The sequence below is a fragment of the Eumetopias jubatus genome, unplaced genomic scaffold (genome assembly GCF_037043125.1).
Source record: "Eumetopias jubatus isolate StellerSeaLion01/CBP00866 unplaced genomic scaffold, mEumJub1_p1.0 scaffold_1, whole genome shotgun sequence".
NCBI classification, from domain to species: Eukaryota; Metazoa; Chordata; class Mammalia; order Carnivora; family Otariidae; genus Eumetopias; species Eumetopias jubatus.
In genome coordinates this window covers 146,815,126-146,828,609 of record NW_028274807.1, presented here as the reverse complement: position 1 = coordinate 146,828,609, position 13,484 = coordinate 146,815,126, and the positions used below count along the sequence as shown (strand labels likewise).

The window sequence follows — 13,484 nt, the reverse complement described above, 5'->3', positions numbered from 1 at the left end:
GCAACATACGCAGCTGCCGTTTTGTTCCGAATGTCTGAGGACAAGCCACAGGATTACAAGAAACGGCTTTCAGTTGAGCTGACCAGTTCTCTCTTCAGAACAGAGCCAATGGCTTGGAATGAGGTAGGCCGTGTGGACGTGTTTATTCGGTAGTGTGCAGTTTCCCCTTAAATGTTCATACATATTTATTTGCATTTACTGTGCCCTTGGCTTGAATAGTCATCCTTTCTGCTACCTTAGCAGCCACTATGAGGAAGAACCACGACTTTAAACAGCCTATTCAGAACAAACAGTGCTGCTTCATGTTAGAATTCGTGAGGGACATGGATGAAAAAGTTACCAGGTTAAAGCATCTTTTTCAAAAGGGATGTTTTTCCAAGAGGGAATATTTTTCCTTTTAAGGAAAGAGGCACACTCTATTAAACACTTTTAGTTAGAGGTCACTTTATTGATACTGTTTAAATTTTCAATTTTTCATCTACTTTTCTATTTGAATTTCTGTGCATTTGTCTTCAGTATTTATCCTTAGTACAGAATTGTTCTTGAAACAGTAGAACCACTCTGAAAGTTCATTCAGTTATGCTACATAGTCATACAGTGGATTATATGAATGGAAAGAGATCCTGTAGATTATTAGGTGAAAAAGAAAAGCAGATTGCCAAATAGTGAGTAATATGTTAGTTGGGTTTTAATGGGCAGTCTTAACATGTTCCAGCTTGGGCCGTGAACTCCCCCAAACCTGTTCCCCTCCTAGTCCTCCCCTTTCATCTGCTCAGGCTAAAAATCTTTCATAGGTCATACCCTGTTTGTCAGCAGCTCCTGTTGGGGGTAGACACTTTGCCTATTTTGTTGACTGTTACATTTGCTGAAAGCATAAATTAGTGAATACTTTTAATGCTGTGTGCAGTGACAGACATGTTGCTCTCCTTATCAGGAGTGAATATTTGAGGGGTGGAGTTTGAAGTATTTCTGTGAATTCTTTGTTCCTTCGATAACCTGAAAATATGTTTTCAGAATATTAGAGAGTATACTTGAGAATTTTCGTTTTTATTTTGCTTCCTTGCCTTGTACCTGTTTATCTAGACTGCTGATCTTGGACTTGATATTGGTGCCCAGGGAGAACCCCTTGGATATCGCCAGGATGGTATGTGTCTCAGATTTCTCGATTAACTCCAGGTCAAGCTGAGGTTCCAGAGCTTTATCAGAAGAGCTGGTTTGCTCATCTGGGAAACCAGTGTTGGCAGGAAAGTAGTGGCAGCAGTTAAAGGCACTTCTGAAATGCCAGAGTCAGCAGCAGTAGCTCTCGTGGAGCCTAGGGAATTCGGAGCCGCACACTGAGCAGGCGGCAGGATCACACCAACAAATATGTGTCATGACTGCTGGGCCTCTGCAGTGCAGAACATGACAAGTTGCCTGTGTAGTCCCTTTTTTGGTCAGAGAACCCATAATCTCTGTGTCTGCAACCTGCCCAGGAAGTAAGAATATGGGGAACTCTGGCTCCAAGCTCTGATCTGGGGTGGATCTGCACAGTTCTGTTATCACGGCATTCCGAAAAGCTCATTCAAATCTGGGTAATGGAGATGGAGCATGGGGTAGACCGGGAGCAAATACAACTATTCACCTTATGTTTATAATCTCATCTGGGTTTTCCTAAGTATTAAACCACTGAAGCTCATAGGCGTCTTACGTGACAGAGATCTAAATGTCAACCCTTAACGTAAAGGTTTCATTGGAAACGGCAGCTTGAGTTTTCTCAGTTCCTTTGTAATACTGGACTCTGCAAAAGATAGATTATATCCGCCAGACTGCCTTGCTTTTGCTTTCATCTCTTGCCCATGACTTGTTGATGCCTGGGCGGTCATACACACAGTAGATTGCTTGCTGCCCCTCCTCAGGGATTTTATGTCTCTACTGAAGCAAACACAAAATGTTCGGTGGTAAACGGATGGTGTGGTTAGAACCTGCTGGTCTGCCTCTCCTGGAAACAGACTTTGTATAACCTTGTGGGTGGCCTGGCAGTGAGTAATTACTTGGTTGAAGAAAGCTAGAAGTTGAACAGGCTAGAAAGGCCTGCTTTCTGAGATGAGTTCGCTGCTATTGAAGGCTCACGCCTTAGCGTTAACTTTAATGTCTTTCTCCTCTTTCTCTCTGTCCCTTGCTCCTTTTGTTTCCATCCCGACTACTCTAGATCCCAGCTATCGTTCTTTTCACTCTGGTGGATATGGCCAGGATGCCTTGGGTATGGACCCCATGATGGAGCATGAGATGGGTGGCCACCACCCTGGTGCTGACTATCCAGTTGATGGGCTGCCAGATCTGGGGCATGCCCAGGACCTCATGGATGGGCTGCCTCCAGGCGACAGCAATCAGCTGGCCTGGTTTGATACTGACCTGTAAATCATCCTTTAGGTAAGAAGTTAAAAAAAGCCAGTTTGGGTAAAATACTTTTACTCTGCCTACAGAACTTCAGAGAGACTTGGTTGGTAGGGTGGGAGTGGTTTAGGCCTATTTGTAAATCTGCCACCAAAACAGATACATACTTTGAAAGGAGATGTCTTAGAACATTTGACTGTTCTCAGATTTCTGGTTAAGTGGTCATATGTGGAAGTTATTAACTTTAATGTTTTTTGCCACAGCTTTTGCAACTTAATACTCAAATGAGTAACATTTGCTGTTTTAAACATTAATAGCAGCCTTTCTCTCTTTATACAGCTGTATTGTCTGAACTTGCATTGTGATTGGCCTGTAGAGTTGCTGAGAGGGCTCGAGGGGTGGGCTGGTATCTCAGAAAGTGCCTGACACACTAACCAAGCTGAGTTTCCTATGGGAACAATTGAAGTAAACTTTTTGTTCTGGTCCTTTTTGGTCGAGGAGTAACAATACAAATGGATTTTGGGAGTGACTCAAGAAGTGAAGAATGCACAAGAATGGATCACAAGATATGGAATTTATCAAACTCTAGCCTTGCTTGTTAAATTTTTTTTAAATATCTGTAATGGTACTGACTTTGCTTGCTTTGAAGTAGCTCTTTAATTTTTTTTGCAGTAACTGTTAGTTTTTTAAGTCTCTCGTAGTGTTAAGTTATAGTGAATACTGCTACAGCAATTTCTAATTTTTAAGAATTGAGTAATGGTGTAGAACACTAATTCATAATCACTCTAATTGTAATCTGAATAAAGTGTAACATTGTGTAGCCTTTTTGTATAAAATAGACAAATAGAAATGGTCCAATTAGTTTCCTTTTTAATATGCTTAAAATAAGCAGGTGGATCTATTTCATGTTTTTGATCAAAAACTTTATTTGGGATATGTATGGGTAGGGTAAATCAGTAAGAGGTGTTATTTGGAACCTTGTTTTGGACAGTTTACCATTTGCCTTTTATCCCAAAGTTGTTGTAACCTGCTGTGATACGATGCTTCAAGAGAAAATGCGGTTATAAAAGTGGTTCAGAATTAAACTTTTAATTCATTCGATTGTGTCACCTTTTTCTCCTTGTCATTAACTGGTTTGTGAGGATAGTTTATTCAGCTTCATCCTGAGGAAAACACACATAGTGGTATAATTGAAGTTGTAATGAGAGAGAGAGCGAGCCTTACATCCAGATGGGATTGTTTGCCTTGTTTGCCAAGTTTCTTTAACAGTGGGTCCTGGGTTAAGTGGCACCAGAAACCTCAATTCAAAGGCATGTCATATCATCTTTGGGCTACATGGAACCAGACTGAAAGCCATATAGGCTTCCCCCACTCCAGACACCATCAGATGGATCCTTTCTATTAAGATAATAATGAAAAATTAGCTACCTGGATTTGGATTTCAAGCACCTTCACATAATGGAGAGGGGAATTCCTTCAACTCCCCTTTGAACTGAAAATTAAGATGGTTTAAGTGTTGATGTTTATCATGGACATAATCAGACCGGAATGGAGCCTTCTTCCACCTGTCTGCCAGGTAATCCTGTCATCCTGGCGGTAGGTCTGACAAGCCTTCGTTCATACCTCAGGGCAGAGTCAGTGGACCTGTTAAGACTTGCGTTTTGGTCTTCAGAAAGAGTGAAAGTGTTTTGTGCTTAGGGAGAGCTGTTTGAGTTACCGGGTATTTTTATTTGATTAAGATCGTGACTATTAGATAAACCTGTTCACTTCCTTTTGGCTGAAGTTTTATGAAAGCCACTGTGGTCTAAAGTGTAATAGGGATCGGAGAGGAGACCCTGTACCTGGGGAGGTGGATGGTTTCAGGTTCCTTCCAGTGTGTGACAGAATCATGCCAGTATCACAGGAAGTTTCACATAAGGTACCACAGCAGGGTGTTTTATTTAAAGAACTTAGAAAACATTTTCAGAGCTTTGCCTAAAATCATCATAGTTTTGAAGTTCCACTTAAAAATGTAAAGTTACTCTGATTCAGCAAGGCGGTTCTGCAAGTATTCAGTAATACAAGGCACCAAGAATGGCCAAGACACTTGGGAAGAATGAGGGGAGAGACTTGCTCTAGTTAGGTCAGGGCCTAACTAAAAGGGTAGAGGGAGTTAGCAGTTACTGGCCCAAAGGCAGCTACAGAAGACGGAGAAAGTGGAAGATGTGGACATGGTACTTTCGAGGTGTAGCACTGGAGGTCAGTGTGAAGAGAGGGACTTTTTTAAAAGTAAAGGTATGGAACAGTTGGTAGCCATTTGGAAAAAATGAAAATGCAGGGGTAAAAAAAAAATCATGACCCACAAAATACCAAGATTTTAAAGACAAGTAGGGTCGGTATTAATGATTTTTCTTTTGCCTCGAACTCCATTATTATGGCTTGGGAGAGCACTGCACAACAGCCCATGTGTCCGAGAACCACTGTATCCGTCCTAGAGAACAGCCGTGCTGCGGTAGAGAACTACAGCTTCACACGGCAGTGTGTGGATACCGCAAACAGGACTGACCAAAAGCAAGTCACAGACTGCATGCTGTAGGACCTCACTGATCGAATAAAAGGAGGACATCACCCATGGATGGTAAAAACAAAAGCAAGGAGGTGATGGGATTTCTACAGAAATCAGAATAGTGGTTACCTGGGGAGAGGGGGGCGCCTACAACATTTGATCCCATTGCAATGACCGCCACTAAGCTGAAGAACACAGCTCTTTTCCATGGTGGAGCAGATGTTCTAGACATGAGGCTTCGATCTGATTATTTGAATCCTTGACAGTGAAAGATTTTAAATATGCTTTTTAATTTTTGATTTCTGTAATAAAAACAGGTCTGAATCATGCTGTTTGGTTTATAAAGGGGAGAGTGCCCAGTCGATTGCAGTTATTTTGTTCTGATAGGTGAGAATTTAAAATGGCCTTACCTTGCCTTGAGTGAGTCACCCACCAGATGCAATGGCCGAGTGAGAGGCCAGGCTGAGAAGATGGTGCTTCCTTTTCCTCCTCTGTCGGCATACTGGGGGGAGTCCCCTGCCCCTCCCCACCCCACGAGTGAGCTAGAGGCAGGTGACAGGCTGCCCTTACTGCCCCTACAGTAAGGGCCCTAAACGGCATTTACAAGAAAGACCAGTGTTCCTTCACATCAGGGCTCCACACCTCCCTGGTCCTCAGTCTGAGCTGTGACTTCTGGCTTCCCGTCCCCTCTACTTCCCTCCTCAGCCCCACTGAAGCTTTCACGGCCGCCTCAGCCTTGGCTGGTCTTGTCCCCGCCCGCCCTGCTTCCCTACCAGTTCGTTCCTGAAGCTCCTACCTCAGCTCCTGTATCAATCCATGGATTCTGCCACCATATTTTTCTGTCACCAGGGAAGGGAGAAAAGGAATCTTGCTTCAAGCCAAGAGCCTTAGCCCCCAGAGGTCCCACTTTCTGAGCTGTGTCACAGGGATAAAGCCTGCGTGTAGTCACAGAATTGACCTGAGAACCTCGTGAGATAATCTTGAAAAGCCTCAGGGTAATAGGGGAACCATGAAGAGCTAGACAAGTACAGAGAACTGTAAGAGAAAATTCTCTTGCTGCATCCTACAGACCCACCAGCCGTAGCTGCCCCGATGATTGTTCCCCCTCCTCTCAGGAGACCTGTGGCCAGGGTGTGGCTCTTTAGATGGACAGACCCCTCCCCTGGGCATCTGCTCTCGGGCTGTAAGTTAAGGCCAGGTCTTGAAGCTTTGGGCCTGCTGTTCACGGAGGGAACGGTAGTTCTGTGCAGCCATTCACCTGGTCATCTCTGGCTCCCCAATCTGCTCTGCAACTTGTGACCCCATTTGTCCCTGAAGAGGCTCAGCTGATGGTCGTAGCCGGTTAAAGAGCAAATAGCTGAAGCATGAAAGTAGGGAGACTGAGGGCCAGTAGGTGCCTGGGTCTGGGCCCCTTGCCACTGCCAGAATCCTGAGAGCTCTGATGGGCCAGGAGCCAGGGGCCAGCTCTTCTCTTAGAACTGGAGCCAGCTGGGGAAGCCAGATAGGAGGGTATGGGCCTCACATGGGGAGGGCAAGGAAGGGTTAGGCCACCTGCTGCCCCAGCCAGGCCTGTTCGTGTCCCATAGGCCTGTTCGTGTCCCCTATGCCTGTGGGGCCAGGGCTGCTCCTTTCCACTTGGCGCCCTTATGAGAATAATAAGGATCCCCTAACTCCAGGATGACAGCCTCACGTCCCTGTGAAGCCTGGCCTGCGCTAGCCTCAGTGCCCCAGCACCCTAGGCCAAGCACTCGCCCTGCTTGTCCCGTGCCTACTCAGATAGCTTTTCCTGAAAAAGGCAGTGCTGAGGGGCTCCGGGCCAAGAAGGGTCCATCCAACAAGACCATTCTGGAATGTTAAAACTTTTCTGTTTTCACCTCAAACAGCAAAGACGACTCTGTGCCCTTAACTAAAAAGGGTAAGGCAGAATCTTCCGGTGCTCTGAAGTACCTTCTGGGAAGACTCCAGGCACAGAACTCCAGGGCAGTTCCCCCAAGAACTGAATGAAGGGAGAGAACAGATTTGTTTCCTGGGAAAATGGGGAGACCCTTGCCTGTTTGCTGGACCCAGCCGGCAAGGCGACGAGCTGAGGGCCAGGCCTCCAGCTTCTCCCCCACCCCAGGACCACAGGCAAAATGAGTGGGGCATGGAGCGTCCTCACCATGGGCGGTGAGTAGCCTAGGAGACACGGAAGGAGACTGTGTGGGCCACTCTTGCGCCGTGACTGCTCCCAGCTCAACCTCTGGGTACCCCGCTGCGGGGCACACAAAGGCTGTGGAGTCAGTTCCTTGGTTCAACCAGACTCTGGGGCCTTGGGAAGCCGGACCGGCCCCTCTGAGCCTGTTTTCTCTCGGGAAATGAAGCTAAGGCAGCCTGCTTTTGTCAGCTGTGGTGGCGAGTAAATAAGGTAACACCTAGGCTCCTGATGGAGTTGGGCACAGAGAACTGCTGTTTTCAGTACAAACGGCATGGAGGCTGGCAGACTACCCAGACCAGGCGGCAAGGTGGGGCTGTTGGTGACAACGTGACCAGCTTCCTGTGATGCAACAGATGGGGCCACCTATGCGCCCCCTGGTGCTTATCCCGCCCACTCCGCCTGCATGCCCTTTCCTACGGGCCCCAGAGAGGCTAAGGAAGGGGCTCAACTTGCTCACATAGTTCGAGCTGCCCAGGACCCAACCCTACCTTCCAGGCCACATTCAAGAGTAAGCCTTCCTCAGTATCACGGTCCCAGCACCTTTCTGCAGTGTCCACCAAATATTTCCATGGGCTTCTTACATTCATAGGAGGTTTAAGGGCATATGTGTGACAGAACATAGGAAGAAGCTGGAAAGGTTTTAAGGACAAAGGGGGTAATTGGCAGAGGTTGGCATCAAAGTAGAAACACCCCCCCCCCCCAATCGCAACACCTAGATGGGCAGACCTTCAAGGAAGCCAGGGTTCCTCAAGCGTTTTGCATGCATCCTTTAGGCAAACTTTGCACCATCTGCCTGTTTGTGGAGCTTTGCCCAGCCCTCCCCAGGATTCGTGGATTCAGTTTGTCCCTGAAAGGTAAAAAGTGGGAGGTAAAAGTGGGAGGAAGACAAGAGGCTAAAACTAGTTTCCACAGGCTTGCTCTGGAGCTGCGGCTGGAGAGCATTACACGCCTAGTCCTGTCTTTTAAATCTTCTCTGGTGAAAGATGCTCACAGATGCCGCAGGCTGAGAACTGTGGCTCTTCGTGTCCCTGATCAGCACAGGCTTTCGTGGAGGCCTACCTTGCACACACACACAGGGAAAGCACATTCTCAGAACAGCTAGCAAACCTGTGTTTTCCAGATGCATCCCGCAGGAATGAAGGAACCACTCCGTTCTGAGTGGGTTTCCTAGGGCCCAGGGTTAGTGAGAACGCCTCAGCCAGAAGGTTCTGGGTTCAGCTGACTTTATTAGGTCCTTTATTAGAGCTACAGGTGGCGATGTGAATGTGTGTAGCCAAAGGCTGGTGCTGCAGAACAGGCTTGTGCTAAGTGTCTTCTTGCCTAGTGTCCAGCAGCTTGGAGGATTTCCAAGGCCAAGGAAGCCACCACACTGTCAGCAGACGAACTGTGAGAAAAACCAGAGCAGAAACACTTAGCCACCTCCAGGGCAAAATGCGCCCTCTTCCAAAGGGGCTGGCCTCTTTTGTACCTGAGTATCTGATGGACCAGCTCCTTCATAAAGTTGCCCTGTGTATCACTTTGAGGTGCAGAAGCAGGACACTCAGGCTCCAGGGCTTCAAGGTGAGAACCCCCTCAGCCCACAGTCCCAGAGGGCTCCGAACTGGCCTTGCGGGCACCCCTAAACCAGGCCTGAGCTCCTGGCCGCCCGCCCCCCCCGCCCCGCCCACCTGACACTGAGCTGTAAGGGCAAGTCAGCAGCCAGTCCCTGCCTAGCCCAGGTCCTGCAACGGGCCTGCCCAGAGCCGGCCTGCAGCTGACTTGGGCACAAGGGCCAAGACTCCAGACCTGCCTCTGATGCTGGCTCTCCCTGCTCCATGTTGCCACTTCCTGGCCAATCAGCCAGGAGGCATTGCGTTTCTTACTCTAATAGGTGTGGATGTGCAGTCAAGAGCTTAACGTGGAAAATTCGCTACTGGAGCTAATTGAAACCTGTGCCTTAACAACTGTTAGCAAGGAAAAGAACGACATACGGCACTGCCTTGAAGTATAAAATTAGCTCATGGCAGACTCCTGACTACACAGAAATAGAGCTGTCGCCAAATAACCAGGGTTGGGGGCGCTGCATAAGCAGTGGGTCACAGTGGACGGGGCTGTGGACAGGAGACGGTGCTGCGCTTTCCTGCTGTGCGCATCAAAGGTCCCAAGGGATGGCAAGAATGGGTTTGAACTCCACCTGATCCCGGCTGAGTCAAAGCTAGGCTGGTGGGAGTTCTGCCGCCCACCCTGCCCACCAGAGCAGCCCAGAGGCCCCCGTGACAGGCAAGGAGGTGCACCGACCTCTGGCAGCGCCACACTGGAACTGAGAGCCCGGCCACCCGCTCATTCTTGGTCAACATAAGACCTTTTCTGGTTGCGCCAGCCGAACGGAGCCCAAACAAGACAACTTCTTTAGCAGCAACCTCCCCAACCCAACTCTTGAGATCTGCCTGGTGTAGGCATTTCAGTTGCTGCAGTGTTGGGTGGGTGTGCAGGAGGGGCTCCCAGCTTTGTGGAGCACTGAGCTATGTTTTGATACATTTTGTCCAAATCTGGGTCCAGCTCTGAGGGGTGCTGGCTTTGGCCTCCAGACAGCTGGAGGCCCCTGCTGGCTGAGGGCTCCCACAGAGGCAGGTGCTGGAAAGGAAGGGCTCGTGGGGCTCTCCGCTCAACTCCTGTCTGCAGTGGCTCTCCCGGGGAGGCCCTCCTTGGCATGCATCCGCTCAGAGTGGCTTCATCATGGCCCAAGACCAGGTCTCTGGGGACAGATGCCACATACTCTGTGGCCCAGCCTAGGGAGTCCCTGGCCATGTCTTACACCACAGGGGCCCAGCAGAGCAAGGAGGCCCCCCCCATCCCCCGCCAAAGCTAGCCTGTTCCTCCCCCTCACCTCAAAGAGACCACGGATAACCTCCCTCTTTGGCTTAAACTTGGGAGGAGAGGGACTGGGGTTGTCTAGGTGATGGCATCCCTTCCCCACAGACCACTTCTTAGCAATACCCCAGCCATGTATTTTTCTTCAAATTAAAACTGAACCCAAGACACCAGGAAGCAGAATTCAGAGAACACTGTGGTTCTGAAAACCAACCAGGAAACCCTAGCACCCATTCCGTGTCTTGCGTGCCCAGTGAAGGCCCGGTACCCCAGACAGCAGCTCAGGGGACTGTGGCACCCGGCACCTCCCTCAGCTCTGGGGACAGCGGCCCGACTGCAAGCCCGGCTCTGGCACCGTCACGCACAGTGAGCCATCCTCAACAGTCTGACTGCAGGCAACTTTCTTCTTATTCCCATGAATTTTTCTTTGGTCACTTGGCATTAACAGTTCAGATTTAGTGTAACAACTTGTAAGCTCCCCCCCGCCCCCTGCCACCGCCTCTCAAGTCCAGGATCTGTGTGTTTGGGGGGGGGGTGTCACTGTGGGATGAACCCTCCCTGTGGCCCTTATTTTACCAAGATGATAGCGGTGCCCGCCTTCACAGCGAGTGACGCACTCCTGGGCGACAGGGCAGCCCCAGGCTGTGGAGCTCACTGCCAGGAAATACTGCACACGCCGAGTGGAGAGCTGAGGACTAGGAGGCTGACCTAACCGCACACTGTCAGCTTCTGGGTGACACACAGTCTGTTCTACAGGTTCCAAGTTTTCCCTGAAGACGTGGCCAAGGAAGACAGCCTGGTGCTGTCAGTCCTGACCCCAGCCCTGCCCAAACCCCTGCAAGGTGGTGACGATGAGGCCATGTGTGCACGGGCTGGCCACTGCCTTCCTTGTGAGGTTCATCACATCCCCTCCTGCCGTCCCTGCCCCCATCTCTCTTCCCTATAAATGGGAATATACCTCCCCCAGCAGGGCTAAGACATTCTACTCCCCCCCCCCGCCCCCGCCGCTGACCTCCCCAAACCCCCACCACCAGCACAGTGGGGATGCCCGGAGGGTGGAGGGGCACAGCGGCCCCTCCTACACTGGCAATGACAGGCTGAAAGGCATGGGTCCTGGGGTGTGGGGAAGCCCCATAGACTCTACACTGCTCCTCCCGGGGCCAACTTACCCCCCAGCCGGGGCCAGCCACTCCAGAGCCTGCAGAAGGCTGCCAGCATCCTTAAGCCTCTCCAGGTGCTTCTTATTGGATGTGACCTGCAAGGGAGGGAGACGAAAGTGGTTGGCTGGCCCATCCCTGACTCGGGCCCCATTGGATGGGCACTCTGGGTCTCAGGCGACTGGCGGTGTTAGGGAGCATGCCCCGAGTCCCCGCCCCAGGGCACTGCTGACCAGAGCACTAGAGGCAGAGAGTGGCGGCCCCTGTTGGCGGGGGGGGGGGGGGGCGGTGGTGAGCAGAAGGGAGTCCACTGGGGCTGGAGATAGGCCAGTTCAGGGTGGGGTGCCTCCTGTGGGTCCCTCAGGAAAGTTTGTGTTCTGGAAGCCTGAACTTCTGAGTTAGAGCAAATGATGGTGAATGAACTTTTCCAGTTGTTAGAGACAGGACTCCTTGGGGCCTTGAGCCCAACACAACTTCTTTCATACGGACAGAAGAATCACAGTTCTGGGTGCCTGGAGATCTGTGGGGCCTGAGGGAAGAAGTACTAATAACCAAACCAGGGCACATACCCCTTCCCGAGTACCCTGGGGACTGCGCCCTGGCTCAATGCCATGGTCCTGGAACAGGAAAAACACATGGGAATCTCTGGGTCTGTGGTGCCTATAAGCTGAATCATATACTCTCAGGGTTGGAAAGGCCTAGATGGGACTGGACCCAACCCGGGCTTCCGGAGACCTCTTCATAAAGCCCTCTGTAAAAATCCACATCTGCGAGGCAAGAAGAGAAGGCTTTAGGAATGAATCTTGATCTAGTATGAAAATTGCTCCTCTTAATTCAACTTCTGTGCCCTATTTTTGTCTTTGTTATAAAAATAACATTTTATAATAAACATTTGCATGGCGCTTTACCTTTCAGAAGGCTCTGCAGTCTCCTGTCAACTTTCTCATCTATTCTTTTTATTTATTCACCTTGCAAGGTAAGCACGTAGGGTGTTTTGTAGATGAGATCATGGAGGCTTAGTGAGATTAAGGGGACACAACAGAGGTACCCCCGGAGGCCAATCCTAACCCCACCCTGAAGCTAGAACCAGGCTGGCCTCAGCTGCCCTCCAATGCTCAGGTGATCTTTGTCCTTCCACTTGATCATGGTGACCAGGGCTGGATTATCATTTCCCAGGTTCTCAAGAAGAGGCTGAACATTTCTTAATCAATCACTCATGGTGCTGGGAAGGCCGCAGGGGTAATTAGACCTTAACACGGACTCTAAATTACACGTGAGTGAATTTGCACCTCCACAGAGATCCTATCCCACCTTCTGAGTGTGCCAGCGACCAGCTGCCAGCTCAACTACATCAGGTGTGATTTCTGCAAAGATTTGCATCTTAAAAGAGATGCCTGTAAATTTGTTCTGAAATTACACCCAACTTGATGAGTTCAAAGGCTGCTATTTGAAAACGCCAGCTGTAGTTCAATTATGTCTGAAGTAAGCACAAACACTACAGGGTCTTCAGAGAGAATTCCCACTGGATTTTTTCTCAAAACTGTGCCGCATACAACTCAGTTGAGCTATGCCCAGAATCACTGCCCTGACCAGCCCTACCGTGGGACTGTGTGCAGAGGCTGCGCTCCGAGGCAATTATCCCACAAGTTGCAAAGAAACAACAAGACTACATTTGCTCACAAGGCGAGTTAAAAGGTGCAAATAGAAAATGACAGTGAGCATCATGTGCAGCTGACCTAAATGTAGCCATAAATGATGCCAAAACTATGTGATTCGGCCACTTAACTGAACTCTTACTTTTTTTAAAGATTTATTTATCTTAGAGAGGGGGAGAGTGCGTGTGAGTGGGGGAGGGGCAGAGGGAGAGAACCTCCAGCAGACTCCCTGCTCAGTGAGGAGCCCAAAGTGGGGCTCGATCCCGACAACAGTGAGATCACGACCTGAGCCAAAACCAAGAGTCAGATGCTCAACCGACTGGGCCACCCAGGTGCCCCTTAACTGAACTATTAATAACATCAGTTGTCCTGTATATAAAGATGAGTTAATTAGAAAATAAATATTTTAAATAATATCCATCAGAGGTTCTAGCTCTGGGTCAGGCTGAGAAAACATATGCCACCCTTTGTCTCCCTCTAACTGCAGGTATAAAACCTGAACAGAATGCACAGCACAGCTATTTGGGAACACCGAAAAGTGAACAGCAACAGGTAGACTGGGGAAATGCACTGAATTCAGAGCACCACCAAACTGGTGGTGAGTTCACCACTTCTATTCCTCCAGTATAGCCTGGCTGAAGTCAGCATTGTGGAGCAGGAGCGAGAGCTCCAGGGGAAACCAGGATGCAGGAATGGGAAAGGAAACTCCC

The 13,484-nt window shown here is 49.4% G+C and overlaps 2 protein-coding genes across 4 annotated transcripts in view; one reads left to right on the top strand and one right to left on the bottom strand.

Annotated features, from left to right (window-relative positions):
- Window positions 1-3,474, top strand: part of CTNNB1 (catenin beta 1) — a 39,500-nt gene extending 36,026 nt beyond the window's left edge. Inside the window, exons 13-16 of one of the 2 annotated variants that reach the window (XM_028107196.2) lie at window positions 2-123; window positions 1,084-1,144; window positions 2,189-2,409; window positions 2,872-3,474. In XM_028107196.2, the coding sequence (XP_027962997.1) occupies window positions 2-123; window positions 1,084-1,144; window positions 2,189-2,397 (392 nt within the window). In that variant the 3' untranslated portion in view covers window positions 2,398-2,409; window positions 2,872-3,474. Of the gene's footprint in view, window position 1; window positions 124-1,083; window positions 1,145-2,188; window positions 2,410-2,712; window positions 2,801-2,871 lie in introns of those variants that run through there. The other variant, XM_028107195.2, reaches the window with a different exon arrangement.
- Window positions 3,475-8,349: 4,875 nt separating this feature from the next.
- Window positions 8,350-13,484, bottom strand: part of ULK4 (unc-51 like kinase 4) — a 616,362-nt gene continuing 611,227 nt past the window's right edge. For both annotated transcript variants that reach the window (XM_028107191.2, XM_028107192.2), the window contains exons 36-37: window positions 11,132-11,217; window positions 8,350-8,496 (exon numbers count right to left, since the gene is read on the bottom strand). In XM_028107191.2, coding sequence (XP_027962992.2) covers window positions 8,433-8,496; window positions 11,132-11,217 — 150 coding nt within the window. In that variant the 3' untranslated portion in view covers window positions 8,350-8,432. The remainder of the gene's footprint in view (window positions 8,497-11,131; window positions 11,218-13,484) is intronic.